Consider the following 19,078-nt stretch of genomic DNA (forward strand, 5'->3'; position numbering starts at 1 on the left):
CATCTTGAAAGCCGCCATCTTGAAATTACATCCGGATGATTTCCAAATGGGAAGGGGGTCATGTAGGATATAAATTTACATGTGCGGTTTCTTAGAAATATGACTATGCAGTTATTTTTCTCCAAAATTTATCTGGTGAGGATATTTTCGCAGTTTAAGTTCATATTTGGCGTAATGTAATGTGTTGCTATTTACTTGTTCCAGGTGATCTAACATGGCTCTAACCCTCCAAGAACGGACCGAAATTGTTGTTAAAAGTGGGAAGCGGAGTGTCAAGGTAATTGCAGAAGATTTCAGTGTTCGGCATCCCGAGAGAGACGACATCTCACATACCACAGTGTTGATTGTAATGCAGAAGTTTAAGTAGATGGGATCAGTGTGCGACAGAGAACGTAGTGGCCGTCCGAGAACAGCTACTGACGAAGAAACAGCAACGTCAATCGTGGCGTGGCATCCTTGGTGAAGAGCCCGAAACGCAGTACACGGCGTTTGGCTTCAATGTCCGGAGTCAGTCAGAGATCCATACTCCGTGTGTTGCATACTAACAAGTGACATCCCTACAAAATTCAAATGCAGTAGTTCTTAAATGAGGATGACTCAGAGAGGCGGTTACAGTTTATAGACTGGTTTGGCTCGTTGCAACGATGATCCCCAGTTCCCGATGTTCTGTTAACGATGAGGTCATATTCTTCGTGAACGGTGAAGTAAATAAGCAGAATCATTGTTATTGGTCAGATATCAATCCAAAGTGTACAGATCCTCGTAAGGAAGTCGGTACGGTAAAGATAAGGGTGTGGTGTGGGATACGGAAAGCCCGAAATGTTGGATATGGAATACCCGATTTGTGGAACCTGTTTTCATCCATAGCAACGTGAATTGGGAGAGATTTGTGAATATATGTGAATGTTTCCCTCACTTATGAACCCAGACGGGGAATTACCAGCCTATTTCCAGACGGCGTGCCTCTGCACTACGCGTTATGTGCCAGACAGTGGTTTTGTATGAACATCCCTCGGGTCCCGGGATTGGTCGAAGAGGGCCCACTGTGGCCACCTCGTTCTCCGGACCTTACTATTGGGGTCTTCTTAAAGCCATAGTTTATCAAGAGAAAGTCACTGATCTCTTACATCTCCAGTATCGGATCCAACAAACATGTTACTCTGTCGACCCCGCAGTGTTATTGCGTGTCCATGAGGACTGCCTGAAACGTCCTACGTTGTGTGTAGCACAGGACAGGCAACACATAGAGCACATGTTGTAGGATACCAAATGTGAATTTCAACTGTGAAAATAGTCTCATCAAATAAAGTTAGGGAGAAAATACCTTCATATTCTTATTTCTGAAAAAACTCACATGTAAAATGATATGCTACTTGACCCCTTCCCATTTAAAAATCTGGATGTAATTCCAAGAAGGCGGCTTTCAAGATGGACGCCATGATACACATTAGACCCAACTGGTGTGCCCCCACCACAATTACCCATATCCGAAATTTCTTCGCCCTCCGTCAAGTCGTTTTCAAATTAGAACGGTGGTGTCGAACTTTTGCTCACCCTGTACGCACATGTAAGCGTGAATTAATATTTTAGAAATGAAATCTTATATTAAAAAACTATCAGGGGCACACAACTAAAAGTTGCGGGGGTATAGAGTGTGTTAATTACGGTACTGGTATTTCTAAAATTCTTTTTAAATCCCAGATAGTCTTGAGTCATAGTTTCATTGTGTGGGACTCACGACGACTGTAGAATATATTTATTTTCAAAACAAAACAAATAAAGATTTATAATCGATTTCCTATTGGACAGATACAAGCAAATGCTTAGAAATTAGCCATTAAAATATTATTCTTCTAATTGTTGGAAGTGACCAAGAAGATCGATAAAAAGACGTGAAAAATGACGTATTGAATTCGAAAATTGTGTTGTGGAATATACTTTTTGAGCAAATCGTGGTGTATGATGATTAAAATAATGTCAAGGTAATAAACTAACTAAGATGATAAATTCTACAAAAAAATATATTTACAGAAGTCTTAGATTGCCTCAACATCATTTAGTTCATGCTATAGTTTTCGACCTTACATGAACTATGCTATTTTTTTACATAATTAAACTGTTTACTTACATCAATATTGGCGCTTATGTTTTTGAGAATTTCAACACCTCCTTTTGCATAGATTAGGCATCCCTCAGCAGTGAGTTCAAGAGGCGGTAGTTTAATCTTCCACTCGCCTACATCACATTCTTCTATGTTAGTAAGGCGAAATATCTTCTTCTCGCACTAAAAAAGAAAACAATTGAAATATTGAATCTAAAATGTTCTCAGTGCCAGTTACCGTATTGGCAAGAAAAAAAGCCGCACGTTATTAAAATTTCAACTGTAAAAAGTTAAAGTGAAGCTCATAATCTCGATTTTGCTTTTTACAACATTTCATCATATCGTATGCTGTTTAAAAAGTATACTTACTGGTATTTATCATTTTTGAATAATGCAACAATACAGCTAATGTCTGTGAATGAAACTATCAGGCATTCTCATGACAGAACAATGCAATGATGGAAATATTCTCTTGGGCTATCGAACAGATGAGTTGTGGAAAAGAAAGCTCCAAGACTTATGCCTGATACATGCGTAATGTTTTGTCGCCAGTCTTGCATGATAATAGAAGTTTGACAGATAAGACTGAAGTAAGACACACTGCTACACTATTCATGTCAGTCTTCTCTTCAATCACTCCATAAGCAGCATTTCAGCATTTGCGCTGAGATTAGGCACAATTCATTACGTATGGATGTGTACACGTACTGCAAATTACTAGCGTTAGAGCTCTCGCCACGAAAACAGTCCAGTCAAGGTCACGCCACTCACTTACAGTGTTGCCAATGAGCAACAATTTCAACCGAAGAAATCAACCGCATACGTCCTACAACGCGTGAAAAGTAGACTGAGCAGCTTAGAAGAAGTTTGGCAACACTCATTGCAACATCAACAAGACTTGGCGTAAAATTACGAGTAGTTTGACCTTTTTTTAAGAAAAAAGTCGTCAGTCGTCAAATGTCATTCAGTTCATACAAGAATTTAAACTTTCCATCCTAACGTAATGTTTTGTTTGAACAGTCTGGCATGATCATGCAAAATTGACGATAAAACATTACGTGTGGACCAAGCTTTACTTTGGAACAATGCTGTATTTGGGTGTTATGATTGTGTACCGTGTCTAACAAGAAAAGATACGCGATTTAAAGGGGAATAAATGAAATCTGAGATACTGAAATCTGAACTCAAATATAAATTCATACCGTCAGAATAAATAAAGTATCAAATCTCATTATTAAGTTTTCCTCATTTCGGACTCTAAAGAAATGCATAATTTGTGACATTTTCGTGTATACGTATGTGGAAGAATATTTTGTAAAAGTGATCAAAGTAAGACAATTTCATATGTTTCGTCTCACGTCTCTCTAATAGACTCGCGAGTCCGGATGAAGTAAAACACGACGACGCTGCCAACATGGTAATCAAGAGATTGAATACACTTCAGTCAAGTGCGAAGGAAACAGGCTTCAATGCAAATACACAATTGGATTAGCAAGACGATAAAATTGAAACCGGAACAAGTAGTAAGTATTGAAGTAGACAATTATAGACGTTGTATCTTTCTGAAACTACAATCGAAAGTAGTGTGTGAACAGTTGTTGCTGCAGTCAAACGGAGGGTATAAATATAGTGACGAAGACGGGGATTGTCCAGTGCTTGTTATGTGGGCGGATGCAAATTACGTGGTAGTTAGAGTGCACGTTGTACCGAGTGAACTGGCCGATGACGCTATTCGACCGGTGCTGAGTACGTACGGTCAGATAATATCCATGGACGATGAACGGTATTCCAGTGATCATATTTATCCAGTAAGAACTGGTCGAAAAATTGCCAAAATGAATCTAACTCGTGCAATTCCATCGTACGTCACAATCAGTGGCGGACGATACTTGGTGACATATAGCGGTCAAGACCGTACTTGCAGTTACTGTGACCTTAGCGACCATTTTTACGTTACCTATCCGTCCCGACGTCGTCAAATTGACGGGGCGGCACGTCCTCTCCCGAGGAATGTGCCGGCTGCTGAGAAAATGCTAACCCCGACACCCACTATACTACCTGTGCACCTGAAACGCTCCGGAGACCAGGATAATGATGGCAACGTACAAGCTTCACTACAAGATGTACCTAAAAATACCGTACCAGATTTCACTTTACCACCCAGTGTAGAAAACAAGACAACAAAAGACGTTCCAATCCCCGTCAGTGTGGACCAAGTGAATGTGAACCAAGCAGCAGACGTAGCAGAGAAGAATGGGGAAGAAACAATGGACGTTACTCTAGAGGTGTACTATAGTCCGATGCAGCAGGCAGATGATGATCATGCAGTTGAAGGTGGAAACTCCAAGACGACGTCCCCCGCATCAGGAGCTCTGCCGAAAACAACGAAGGAACCAAAAAAGAAGAAGAATCGTAGTCTCCCTAAGAGCGATACGGCGTCGACGTGGCGGCAAGATGGTAGTCTTTATCGTTCGGTGTCTCCAGTGTCTCGGTGACTGCGCAGAACGATGAGTGCGACAAAATAACAAAGTGAGAAATCTGGCGGCGGCTCTGATTGGTCGCTTGAAGTCAATGAGTGGTATATGTCTAACATATCATAGTTATGAATTGTATTGTCCGCTTCACAATGTTATTATGGTTATTTTTGTTGTATGTCTTAGTGAATTTGATTTTGATTGATTGATTGTTTTAGTTTATTTTACTTCGCGTTTTGTGCCTCTTGGCTAATTTGCGAAGATGGGGATGAGTGATGAAACGATGAAATTGATGAATGGACATTCACAAACAACCAAGCCCGACCGGGATTCGAACCCGGGACCCTTGGCGTCGCAGCGCGATGTGCTAACCACTCGGCCACAGGGTCGGGCCTTAGTGAATTTGAAAAAGGTAACTAGTTTAACATCAGTAACTGCACATATCATTCCAACCGGGTACAATATAACAGAATCCCACATGACGAAACCCATATATCATTTTGGAACAATAAACATTAACAAGATTAAATCTAGTGTCAAGCATCATGCATTCTTAGATTATATTAAGCAAAGTCACCTGGATGTAATTTCCCTGCAAGAAGTCGGTACCGATTATTTCTTTCTGGGCAGTGAATATACCGTATACAACAATTTAACTCACAATTCTCTAGGAACCGCCATAGTTGTGAAAGAAGGCCTAGATATATCGGAAGTTTACCATCACACGTCTGGTCGAATCACATGTATCCAAAGAGGCAACATATGGTTTTGTAATGTTTATGCACCATCAGGTACCAACGCTAGAAATACTCGGAACATATTTTACGCTACAGAAGTGGCGAAGGCATTAGGTGGCTCCCTTCAAAACATTGTGCTGGCGGGTGATTTTAATTGGACTCTAAGAAGACAGGACCAATATCCAGGATTCCATACATCACCTAGTTTGCAGACGCTGGTTGAAGGGGATTAAACTGCACGATGTTTGGGTGGCGAGAGGTCTGAATATAGACGGCTACACATACATACGTGCCGACACAGCGAGTCGGTTTGATCGTTTTTATGTGAGTGCAGACATGAGTAGGAAAATATCTGCGATTAGAATTTTCCGAGCTTGCTTTAGTGATCATTTAAGTGTCCAACTCGACATGAGTGTGAATGTATCTGCAGTTGAATGCGGGCGGAGATTTTGAAAGTTCAATGTACGGTTATTGGAAGATGAGCACTTTCGTACCGAATTTAAACAAAAATGGAAGAAGTGGGAAGAAATGAGCGTTCGTCAAACTGATATTTTTATGTGGTCGGACACTTGTCTAAAACCTTCCATTAAATATTTCTATTTAGCATATAGTCGTGAAAAATACTCAGTTTTCAATAAGAAATATAACTTTTAATACAGAGTTCTCCACGAACTAACAACACAGCTAATGCAAGGGAAGCCAGTGCTTCAAGAAGTGAAACTAGTGCAAGAGTGCTGCTGAGCATGCACAGAGAGTGTATGCAAGGTTACAATGTTAGGAGTCTTCTTCCTATGTTTGACACACACGAAGAAGCCTCGCTGGTGCAGGTGTTAGCAGAGAGGCGCAGTGCACAGCGAAAGAGGGTAACGTGTCTCGATACAGCCACGGGGAGAATAACCGAACCCAAGTTAATACGAATTTACTTACGGGACTTTTATGCAGATCAGTTTAAAGAGAAGAAAGATCAACACTCCCATCGCCCTCCACTGCAAGTGATGAACCTCCCCATGTTAACGGAACATGACCGTCGCTATTTAGAACAGCCATTCTCAAAGAAAGAAGTGTACGAGTCTGTTCACAGTGGAAAAAGAGGAAAAGCTCCGGGAATCGATTTTGTCCCGATAGAATTGTTCCAAACCTTTTGGACAACGGTGGCTCCACTGTCCACACGATGGCTCAATGTGTATTTACGAAGAAACGCCTTGGAAAAACGAGTGTTATGGTTTTGATTCACAAAATATATCAGCCCAGAAAGCCTGAACACTTCAGACAGAACACTTCACATTACTATCTACTGATTATAAAATTCCTGAACGTTTGATTACGCGAAGGTTGCAACATTTTGCGGATACTTTATTAGGGCTGTATCAATATGTACAGGGGATGGACAAAAATATGGAAACACCACGACATCGCAACGGGTTATATCAACTCAATTTTTCCACTTGCAATCGGACAAGGTGAAACATTGCTTTGTTTTGTGCCATGAGATAGCATCCTGTCAGATTAATAGGAGTTGAGAGTTGCGCTTTAGATAGCGGAGTGCAGTTCATACTGAATCATCTCCGAGCTGACAGTGTTTCAAAGAGAGCAAATTGTTGGTGCCCACCTTGCAGGCGCCTCTGTTACTAAAGTAGCCTTGTTTTGGCATATCGAGAGGGACTATATTAGAGATCATGACGACTTAATACTGTATCCGGAAAGACATTATCAGATAAGCACCTGCATGGATGAAAATGTACACTGAGTGACAGAGACAGAAGGACACTGAGGAGGACTGTGACCATGTTTTGCATGAAGAATGGTGCAATATCCCATTATCCACCATCCAGGACTTGTATTTGTCCATTCCTCTGAGACTGCAGGCTGTTTTGGAAGCTAAAGGCGGTCCTGCACCTTATTAACTACAGCATTCCAGCTTTTCTTCGCAGGTGTTTCCATATTTTTGTCTATCCCCTGTATATGGTACAAGTGATAAAATATTTCACATTCTAACTAGTGTACGTGACATCATTATTTCTATGCAAGATATATAAGGTTCTCAAGCTGCCTTAGTGACGTTAGATTTTAAAAGTGCCTTTGACTCTCTCAGACATGAATATCTTTTCCAATGCTTTGTAAAAGTGGGATGTTTAGATTTCTTTGTACAATCTATACAGAGAAGCTCGAGTTCAGTTATCTATCGACGGTTTTCTGTTGCAAGCCTTTTCTATTCAGCGTTCTGTCCGTCAAAGATGTCCATTTTCCTCATTTGCATTCTACGCAGCTCTGGCTCCATTTTTACGAATGATGCATGAAAAACTTCAGGGACTTAGGCTTCTTGGGAGAGAACACAAATTATGTGCGTACGCAGATGATGTGACCGTAATTGTGAAAGATCGGCTAGACTTGACTTTTATGAATGCAGTACTTGAAACGTTACGAAAGCAGATGGGACTTAGTTTGAACCAGAAGAAATCTCAAATCTTACCCCTAGGGCGTAACCCTACTCTGTGGACTGAACCTGTAACTATACCCATTGTAGATAAAGTGACAATTTTGGGAATAATCTTCACTACGACCATCACAGAGACTGTCTCCAAACCCTTTACAACTATTCTCCCAAAAATCCAGGCAGTGTAGAACATGAACCATTTTAGACAACTATCCTTACGCTCTAGAATACAGTATGTGAATATGTTTGCATTATCGAAGTTGTGGTATGCTGCGCAAGTTTTGCCTGTCCCTGAGAAAGTCGCGGCGCAAGTACGAAAGATGATAACGCGCGTCATATGGCATGCACATTTGTTTCATGTCGCGCATGAAACGTTATGGCTTCCAGTAAGAAAAGAATGACTGAACTTCCGCCAAGTGGAGAGACAAGCCTCAGACTTTTTTCTACAACGGAACATTGAGTTGCTCCTGCACTACCTTGATAGTTTAACAGCAAGATTACTACATACTCTGATAGATGAAGTGGAACTGCGAACACCCATTTATCCAGGGAAGATCCCTTCCCACTACAACGGTTCACCTTACATGGATGTCGATGGCATGACAGTGAATTTTTTCTATAACCAATTGACTTGCAGTTTACATCACCAGCCCCGAATTGTGCTTCTCCGAACTAATGTAGTGTGGTCGAACGTATGGAGAAATATATCTGCATCTCATCTTTCTAACCGCGTTCGATCTCTGTGGTACCTAGTAGTTCACGATGCCATTGCGACTGGTGCTCGAAAGTGACAATACCAAATGACTGACAGTGCGGTATGTTCGAATTGTCATCATGCTGAAGACACTTTACGACATCGCTTCGTAACATGTCCCGCAACGGTAGATGAGTGGTTTTGCGGGCCTTTTCATTTTTTTCGGAAATGAAAAGAGTTGCAGTTTATTGTTAGTATTGGAATTTTCATTTATCTCCGTAATGAGACGGTATTTGTGTAAATGCCTGGTACTATATGTAGAACATTGCCCGATACATTTACTGTAGATCATCATGATTTTGTTACCAGATTTTGTGTTCTCCCCTCTTACTAAAGTAAGAGCGGTCCAGTTTCTAGTAGCTCAATATATTTATTATATTTTAGGATATAATTCATTGTCAAATCAAATTTCCCTGCAATATCACATCAGTGAGAATTATTACCAGATGCACCAAGCTAACCGCAAAACACTCTATGCAAATTTATTGCAGGTCCTTTTCTTGTAAGTACACCTAATTATGTAATCTAGATCTGATATATGTTTAATGTTATCATAGGATCATGTAAGTAGTCATTACTGCATAAAATAAAGAATATTAAAAAAATAAAAAGTGGTTAGAACATCGCGCTGCGACGCCAAGAGTCCCGGGTTCGAATTCCGCTCGGGCTTAGATGTTTGTAAATGTCCATTCATAAATTTCATCATTTCATCCCCATTTTCGCAAATTAGCCAACAGGCACAAAACGCGAAGTGAAATAAACTAAATCAATCAATCAAACAAAATATATGGGAATTATCATTTTGTCTTAATTAACGATGGAAGCGGCCCCGGCGCCCACCCAGCGTCGAATAACATGGGTACCTGGGGGAAACCCTGGGGGGTAAAGGCGGTCAGGGGCGTGATGCTGATCACATCACCCCCACTCACCACCGGATCAAGAAAGTGCGGGGCGTTACCCCCACACCCCCTATACGCCTTCATGGCGTGGTGCTATGCACAGGGGAGCACTTTACCTTTCTTATCTTAATTAAGGAAATGGTGACTTGTAAATTTGTCTATATTTACGTGTGGTCGTAAGTAATGTGAATCTCTGTGAAGATTCTGCTGTAGGTGACACATTATTCAAAACCTGCATTTAAGAAACAATGAAAATAAAGAATAAAATACATATCAATACTTGTATAAACATTTCATATCGTAAAATTCTAATCTCCCATTTTATCAGAATATGCCTTGTAATATCTCTGGCATTATCCACTGTCTCTTGGAGATTTGTGTAAAATTAGTTCTTTTCAAATTTTTCTGCATCTTGGGTTGGGGTATATACTTGTACATTGTCTCTCAAAAGTTTTAGGACAACGACATTTTATACTAGGCAACCCAATTTACACAAGGCGTTGGTGTGTTGCGTGTAGAGTTAGGCTCAATTTCAGGGTTGCCACATGCACAATAGATATTTATAAAATACGCGAAAGAAAAAAGTAGGTTTTCTAGTATTTCATCGCTAATGAGTCTACAGAAAGGAAAAGAGGTGAGTGAAAACGAAAGGTGAGAAAGGAATGGAGAAAGAGAAAGCAAAAGGAGAAGACGAGAGAAGAAAGAGAGGATAGACGAGGAGAGGAGCTGTAGTGAGGAGAATGGGAAAAAAATTCTAGGGGAGATGAGGAAAATAGAGCAAAGAAGAGAGAAGAGGAGACGAGAAGATGGGAGTGGAGAATAAAGTAAAGGAGAGAAAAAGGGAAGAACGAAAAGAAGAGGAGAAGAGTGCAGTGGAGTCGGGAATCTAAGACAGGAGAGGAGATACGAAGAGTGGAGATGATTGGGATGGAGATAAGATGCGAGGAAAGGAGGGAAGGCGATATGAGATACACGCAGGGCGAGCAGAAGGAGGGGAGAGGAGAAGGAGAAGAGAAGAACAGAAGGGACTGAATAGAAGAGGTAGTTGCAGAAAATATCGTCTCAGCGTCAAGAATTGATGCATTGGTCAAATTTTCGACATAAAACATTCAATAAGATTTTTAAAAAATTGGAGAATGTATTAGATCGTTTCGAAATGCCTTTTGGCTTAGTTCAGAGCAAGGTAAAATCTTCCATGTAAGATCTTTGATTTTACCTGTGATTATACCACTAAAAAAATGAATGTAATTTGAATATTTATAAGAATTATCCAATTTTTGTCCACTTCTCGGTTCGTTGAAATGGAGATTTTGTAATTATTTCCACTCCCCCATCGTTAATTCCAAACTGAATCATTCCGTTTCACACAGTGTGGAGAATGAACCCAATGGGATAGGTCTAAAACTTACGAAAATTTTCTGCCACCGGAAGGGTTTGAACCTACGACCATCAGATTGACAGTCCTGAACGGTAAACACTACCCTACAAGCTTTCGCTCCTAAAAGTAAGTAGAAGGAGCTGACCACTGTGAAATGTAGATGCAACTCTCCTACCTATATGCAACCTACATATAATGCGCAAAGAATACTTGTTTGTAACAAAGAAAACGAAGGTAGTACGACTCATGAAAACTTTTCATTCGATATTTGCGGAGGTATCCTTTAATTGAACTCGAGTGGGAAAAGGGGTAAAATTAGTATGTCCTGAATTGCCACAAATATAAATACAGTAGTTATTTCATTAATATTTGTCAATGTCTTTGAAGCAGTACACAATTATCGTTAGAGTATCATAATTCACGATCTTATACAAGAAAATATCCCTTTGAATGTGTGTCAATTAATTTTTTTTTTATTTTTTTCTATAAATTCCATATGCAGAACAATGTAGCCACTATACACTGCTATTACATATAATGTTACCATGCTCTCCACACCTAGTATGGAGGATTGAACCTGGGACCGCTAGCAGCCCATTCTAGAACTCGAACCACTACACCACGCTCTTACCTTCGATTGAAACAACAATTTTTAAGTATTCTGTCCCTCCAATATTGTAAATGTCGTTGGGTACATGTAGTTGAACTTTTACTTTAATTTTGAATTGCTTTCTTGTAGTATAGCAGATATCTTCGAGAAATAATTTTCGAAGTTATGAAGAAAAACGAGAATATTGGTAGTTGCGAAAATGCGAGTTATTTCTTCTAACTTATTATTGTGATTACTGCAACAGACGAAATGCTTGCTTACTGACGCAAGTCTCGTGTTCAGAACAGTCTTATGAAATGTATTTGCTGTCGCGTAAGGTAACACGAAATAATTACACCGTTTGCGAACTACCAAATCTGCGCAACGTTAGACATAAACAGGTGGAAAATTTTATTCATGAAAGCACTTCACATTTGACAGTATTAGTCAAGAGAGACTCGTAGGACACTGTGTTAAGGTGCTGGAGTAAATACTTCGTATTTTTCTTCCTCGAAGAACAACAATTTTTAAAGTAGAGTAACAGTCGTTCCGCTCTTTCTTATTTCTTTTAAATTCTTCCACATTCCTTTTATTGGGTTAAAAATAAATAAAAATATTGGTTGCATTTCTGTCATTGACGTAGACCATGCTCATACGCAGGATTTCTTTGAGGGAGGGGCCAGACCCAAATACACACACACACACACACACAAACACACACACACACATACACACACACACACACACACACCCTACACATACACACACAATTTAGAGAACTAACTGGTCTGTTGTTTGTAACTTGAGAAAAATCGGAACAAGGCGAGATGTAGACTCACAAACTTTTAAAATGTCCTTGTCATGGTTGGTAAGCGGTAGAGATACTGAAATCTGAAGTCGAATTTACATACATATCGTCAGAATAAATAAAGTATCAAATCTCATTATTAAGTTTTCCTCATTTCGGACCCTAAATAAATTCATAATGCGTGAAATGTTCGTGTATACGTTGTAATGATGCGGTCATTACTGGATCCTTTTTTTATGTTATAAATTGTGTATGGCTATGTATTCCTGTACTTTTGGGTTCTTGGTCGTTGGGGAGCGGTAAGTTTCCAGTAACGGTTTAGGTCATTAGCGGGGCCTATAATAGGAAGGGCAGGGGAGCAGTCGGCCTTAGATGTTTGGCGGAGTACAGCAATGTAAGAGGTATCGTTTTCTCTGAGGGGAGCGGCTGGGCGAGCTTTCTTTCCTTCTTATGTGAACCGACGGCGGGGATGTTAACTTTCTTTCTTTTAATACACACACTTGCTCTTTTCATATTATTCCAAAAGTTTATTTCATGTGGGAAACCGGGTACACAACACACATACCTTCAGCCACCTTTTTTGGTACTGAGGGTTATATTTTTTTTACTCGTGGAGCCAGTGGCTACGCGAGTCTACACACTCTCTTCGGGAAGGGGGGACAGGGTACACCGGAATGTAATTTTGTGAATAACGGCCAAGAATTAACTTCTGTAAATATAATATGAATAAACCTATATATATCTAAAAGGAAATGGGCGTTAAGTTGTAATTCGAAGAGGTACGTGTCTATTGCCTAAACTAGCATCCACAGAACTTCAGGTACTGCAAGTTTTGAACCTCGGGACAAGGATTCAAAAATGTATGGTTGTGTATATTGCTTATGTTGCTGAGAATCAGTTTAAAAGCACAAAATATACCGTTACATACTGGGGGCTCAGTCAGGGATATTTGTTTGTGAGAAGTACTGAAGGCATTAGTTATTGTGAAGTGGAAAGAAAATCATAGAAGACAAAATAGCAATTCAAATAGACAGGGAGCTCATTAGCAAGTTGCTAGGCAATGCGAACTTGGAAGGAAGGCCTGAGGAAGATATTGTGGGTGAACTTGAGAGACTTTCTCTAAATGTTACACAAGGAACTTCGATAACAACCGGCGAGGAAAAAATGAGCAAAATCTTGGAAAAAAGCAACATTAACATTCCGATCTTTAAGGGAAACTTCGGCGATGTAAGTCCACACGATTATTTGTATGAATCACGCAATTATCAGGAAATCATGGAAATTGGGGATACTTTTCTCTTAGATAGAATCTTGCCGCTTTCGTTGAAGGAAATCGCTGCAGATTGGTTCAGATTTTCGATACCTTTCGGCACTTTTAGGGAATTCGAGAAGGCTTTTCTTGAGGAATTCTTTAGTGTCGATTATGATTCGGAAATAGCAAGGATAATTCAGAACAATTACCAGTCACCAGACCAGTCTCTTCTTGCATTTATTCGACACACCAGGAAGCTTTTCTCAATGAGGGAGAAACGGGGGACAGAAGACGAGATTATCCAACATGTTTTGAAATTTTCCCATCCTAAATTCAGAACACACTTGTACAACAGAACATTCGCAACAATCAAAGATTTGGAAACACATTCTATGGACATTCAAAAGAGATTGTATTCAGAAGCTCTATACTATTGTCCAGAGCTAAGAGATAGCAGTTTACCACTAGCGTCAACTTCAGGGAGTGTCGCAAGGCAATTAGTAGCTGCGGGGGCAACAAACCCTTTCGGCCGCGTTGGAACAGAAGTATCAATGAGTGCCATAAATCCGGGTCTTTTCAACCGCTTGAGCCTTTCCGGGAATATTGGAACCCCGTCGAGAGCAGAAGAACCGGCGAGGAGAAGGGGGTATGATGGTCCGCAGAAAGGCGCCACCTGTGGCTTTTCTCAAGATACCGTTCTTGCACACGTAGAAGGAAAGCAAAACAGGGGGAGGAATAGGGAAATACGCAACTGCAGAAATTTCACTTCTGGCGACAAAAAACCGTTAGTCACCTGTAAGGTTCAGGGAAAGGACTTCTCGCTATATTTGGATTCTGGTGCGTCTGTGAGCACCGTGTCTGTTGAGATCGCAAGAGAACTGGAAAAACAAGGAAATAAGATTAACAATAAACGTATTAATATTTCTTTGGCAGTAGGCTCTGTACAATCATGTGGGGAAATGTATCTTACTGTACATTTGAATGGGATGAAATTTAAGCATAAATTCGTCGTTCTGCGCAATTGTTTCAAGGGATTTATCGCAGGTCGTGGGTTCATAAGGAAGGCCGGCATATCGCTACATTTGAAGCAGGGAGGCTACAGTTTTGAGAACAGTAACGTCATTCATTTATTTTCTGCGGAGAAGAGAGAAGTGGGAAAGAGGCTTCCGTTCTCGCAGCAGGGGAGAACGTCGACTGTGGAAGCTGGAGCTTGGCTAACCGTGACGATGACTGCGACGATGGAAAGAAATGAAACTGTTACTGAAGCAACCGCGACAATGGAAAATTGCAAACCACACCCCGAAACTGAGGACATGATTGACCGTGTCGAATGTTCGACTGACACTGTGCAGAAATCAGTTGCAGATTTCAGCGCTTTGTGTACTGCAGAAAGTGCGGAGCAAATGAGGAAGAAACAGAGGGAAAATTTGCTTCGGAGCACAAAACTGTCCATGCTTCGTCTCTCTGGAAGTAAAGATATGGAAGATTCTTCAATGTTGCCATTCTCTGCCACTGACGGAAATGAAGAATACAATTCTGAGGAGCCACGTAGGCTTCTGGACACAGCCTCCCTCATTTCCGAGCAAATGAAAGACAAGTTTCTTGCTGACGTAGCGAGGGTTACAAGGAATGAGGAGGTGGAAGGAACGAAGAAGTACAAGGAAAAGGTGAAGACCCAGGCCAAATCTTCGTATTTCGACAACGAGGGAATTCTTAGGAGAAATTTGCCTACGGAAAAATACAAACAGAAGGGAAAAGGGAAAATATGGGCACCTACTTCTCTACGTTCGGAAATTCTCGTGTCGTTGCATGATAATGCATTCGCTTGTCATCCTGGGAGATTGAAAACGTTAGCGAAGGTTAGGGAACAATACACTTGGATAGGCCTAACTAAAGACGTTATCCAGTATTGTAAGTCGTGCCGGCCATGCTGCGTATTAAAAGATGACAGGAATAAGCAAGATTTCATGTCAAGTAAGGAGGAAACGAAATTCAGGATGGAAGACGCCAAGAAGAAACTTGTGATAGGAAACGCCGCAAATGCACGTTTCAGGTGGGGGATAAAGCTTGGCTTAATGAACATCCTATCTCTGGTAAGGCCCGCAGAGTAACCAGTAAATTCTCGGGGAAGTCTTCTGGATCACACGCAATTGTGGAGCAAACTTCGGCAAATACTTTCAAAATGAAACACAGCGAGGACGGAAGAATATTGAGAGCCAACAGTGACCAGTTATAGCCTTATTCTTCGCCACCTGACTTTGCAAGGAAAGTAGCCGAACCCAATTCAGCAAAGAGAGCGCACATAACTTCGGCAGGAGGAGCAAGACGAAGATATATCCCGGATGCTTTACAAGCTGAGAAACAGATTCTAGTCTAATTTCAGAGGGATTTTTTGTAAATATTGTACATAGGGACTTATCTATCTTTTCTTTATTCTATCTTTCACTTATTTTCTCTACCTCATACCTCATACAGTACTCATACAAAAGTGTCGTTCCGCAGTCAATTTCATCGCGAAAGTAACGCAAAGCTAGTGCGTATTCTTTTACCGTGTAATTTCGTCGAGAAGTCGCAGTTCGGTGGCGAGTGAACGCAGTTCTAGCGCCGGGCATAGCAGTGACATATTCAGATGTAGAGCCAGTTCGATCCATTCATGTGGAAACCGGTCGAAGCGGTGACTTCCGATCTCGGCAGGAGCGCAGAGCAGTGGCGTTGCCAGGAGTTGAACCAGCAGCCTTGATGACTTGGATGGATTTCCAGGAGACTGTCTCTCATTGGTCCAAGAGGAAGGATGGAAGAGATGCTGAGTGGGTAAGAATCGACGTGGGTTAACCAGCTCCAGTGCTGAGGGAAGATCGCGGATCTCGAAGTACACTTGTGGACAAAATTAGAGTGAGCATTGACTGTCAGTGTCGTGTGATCTAATGAAAGTGTGTTTGTAGTGAACAGAAACTGCGGAAAAGTGCTTTGTGTATATTATTATTATTTTTCTAGGTTACAGAACTTGGATTTTTCTCTCTTCAGGAAGGGGGGGGGGGGGGGCTATGTAATAATGCGGTCATTACTGGATCCTTTTTTCATGTTATAAATTGTGTATGGCTATGTATTCCTGTACTTTTGGGTTCTTGGTCGTTGGGGAGCGGTAAGTTTCCAGTAACGGTTTAGGTCATTAGCGGGGCCTATAAATAGGAAGGGCAGGGGAGCAGTCGGCCTCAGATGTTTGGCGGAGTACAGCAATGTGAGAGGTATCGTTTTCTCTGAGGGGAGCGGCTGGGCGAGCTTTCGTTCCTTCTTATGTGAACCGACGGCGGGGATATTAACTTTCTTTCTTTTAATACACACACTTGCTCTTTTCATATTATTCCAATAGTTTATTTCATGTGGGAAACCGGGTACACAACACACATACCTTCAGCCACCTTTTTTGGTACTGAGGGTTATATTTTATTTTTTACTCGTGGAGCCAGTGGCTACGCGAGTCTACACACTCTCTTCGGGAAGGGGGGACAGGGTACACCGGAATGTAATTTTGTGAATAACGGCCAAGAATTAACTTCTGTAAATATAATATGAATAAACCTATATATATCTAAAAGGAAATGGGCGTTAAGTTGTAATTCGAAGAGGTACGTGTCTATTGCCTAAACTAGCATCCACAGAACTTCAGGTACTGCAAGTTTTGAACCTCGGGACAAGGATTCAAAAATGTATGGTTGTGTATATTGTGTATGTTGCTGAGAATCAGCTTAAAAGCACAAAATATACCGTTACAACGTATGTGGAAAAATATTTTGTAATAGTGATTAAAGTAAGACAATTTCATCTCTTTCGTTTCTCCAAAATTTTAAAAGGAACAATTTCTTGTAAGCAATGTCGATAATATTATTATTTTTCAATTCATCATATTTCTTGGTTTTAAAACTTATTTTTCCGCAATTTACAAAATGTTTTTCAGAGACTTGTAAAGATTTTTTTGATCTTTAATTGGACTTACGTGCTTTTTGTGAATTTTAGTGTAGCACCTAGCCAAAGTAAATTTCAACAATTTTATTGCTCATTTTATCAGAACCAAACAGGGAGCACTGAAATGGCAGGATAAACAATTGTAAACTCTATATTTACAAATAATTTAAGACTTTTCTTATGTTGACACTAAATTAACTGATTTCTTTTCAAACTACACAAAAATATTACTGCTTTGCAATTTCTTACTAGATTTAGAAAATGAATATTAGCGGTACAAGAGCAGCACACTTACATCGCAAGCGAAAACATCTGCATTAGCAAATCTTTGGATGTGAGCTAAGCATGCCAAGGCAATAAACACAAACTTCACTGTAAACATTTCTGCCGGTTCGATAGAGATAGAAGTGTCTAGTTCACTGCTCGGATGAGGTCCAGTGTGAAGCGGCGAATATCTGATCTTTGGAGAGAATCGCACTTTTAAGTAATGTAAGTTCGGCCTTGACGTATTAGAATGGCAGGAAGCAGATTTATCTATCTATGTTTAATTGCGAATGCACAAAAATTGTTTGCCAAAAGTCGGATAGATACAGAAACACAATTCTCGTTCCGCCAGTAGGTTTTATATTACGGCGAGGGATAAAATTGATATGCAACAGGATGTTCCTAAGTGTATTAGGAGATTTTTTTTAGCACTAATATCTTGTAAATCTCTCTTGTTTACTACCGACGTAAATGTGAAGTTTAAATATCTCTTCCGTGCATCAACCGCTGTTGGTGTGTTTTTCCGGCTTGGTAGTAAACTTACGATCTCTACACAAGTTGCATTGGTCGAGTCCTGGCCTCTCACTGTCCCATCATCAACTGCATCTTATCTGATATGAATTAAATTATAGCCGCTTTCCTGCAGCTTTTGACTAAATGGAAGGATGAGATGAATGGTGATAAGATGTGATGGATGATGCACATAGTCATGACACGACGCAGGTCCACATAGGAATTCTACGGGAATAACACCAGATGCCGAAGCATAATAAATCTGCATAAATCTGGTAAATCTTCCATTACTTCCCTTTATTTTATGAAGCACTTTCCTCCTCTTCAGTGTCCCAGTTGATTATTTTTCCTTTCCTTGATCACCTCTATCCACGATTTAATACATACAAATCTTGAAGTAAGCGTGCAGTGGAAGATTTCCGCCTTAAAGGTCTACGTATTTGCTATGGGGCAGCTATGCTATTCGAATGTACAGATGCAACACTGTTCAAGATTATGCGAGTTTATTCACATAATGTGCAAGCACAATTAGACTACATAAATAAAGTTTGTTCGACGATAAACTCGCTGAAAGAAACACATTGTCCTATCACTTAGGCCAGTTTGATGGATATTCGATTAACTAATTAATAATGAACTAAATCTGTCTTTATACCGTCAAGCCACTTCGTCATGTAGTATTGAAGAGAAAGATCGTGATCAAAATATAATTGAGTGAGTGCGTGCAAGATCGGAACTTAAAACATTACGGAAAAGTACTTATCCTTCTCCTCCATATCGTGGTTCCTCGGACACCTTCACAAAGTGTCTACCTTGAGGAAAACAACTTCCTCTCCTTGTGTCAGAATCCAAAATGCCCTGCCTGAAGGGCTGCGAGGTCGCACCGAAGCTTCCCTATTACGTCACTGCGTA

At 40.5% G+C, this 19,078-nt stretch overlaps 1 protein-coding gene across 1 annotated transcript in view; it reads right to left on the bottom strand.

The window, feature by feature from the left end:
- LOC146000082 (uncharacterized) overlaps nucleotides 1-17,833 on the bottom strand; it is a 55,953-nt gene extending 38,120 nt beyond the window's left edge. The window contains exons 1-2 of the mRNA XM_083137414.1: nucleotides 17,685-17,833; nucleotides 2,129-2,284 (exon numbers count right to left, since the gene is read on the bottom strand). Coding sequence (XP_082993540.1) covers nucleotides 2,129-2,284; nucleotides 17,685-17,771 — 243 coding nt within the window. The 5' untranslated portion in view covers nucleotides 17,772-17,833. The remainder of the gene's footprint in view (nucleotides 1-2,128; nucleotides 2,285-17,684) is intronic.
- Nucleotides 17,834-19,078: the final 1,245 nt, after the last annotated feature.

Source organism: Lepisma saccharinum, chromosome 16 (genome assembly GCF_977018435.1).
Source record: "Lepisma saccharinum chromosome 16, izLepSacc3.1, whole genome shotgun sequence".
NCBI classification, from domain to species: domain Eukaryota; kingdom Metazoa; phylum Arthropoda; class Insecta; order Zygentoma; family Lepismatidae; genus Lepisma; species Lepisma saccharinum.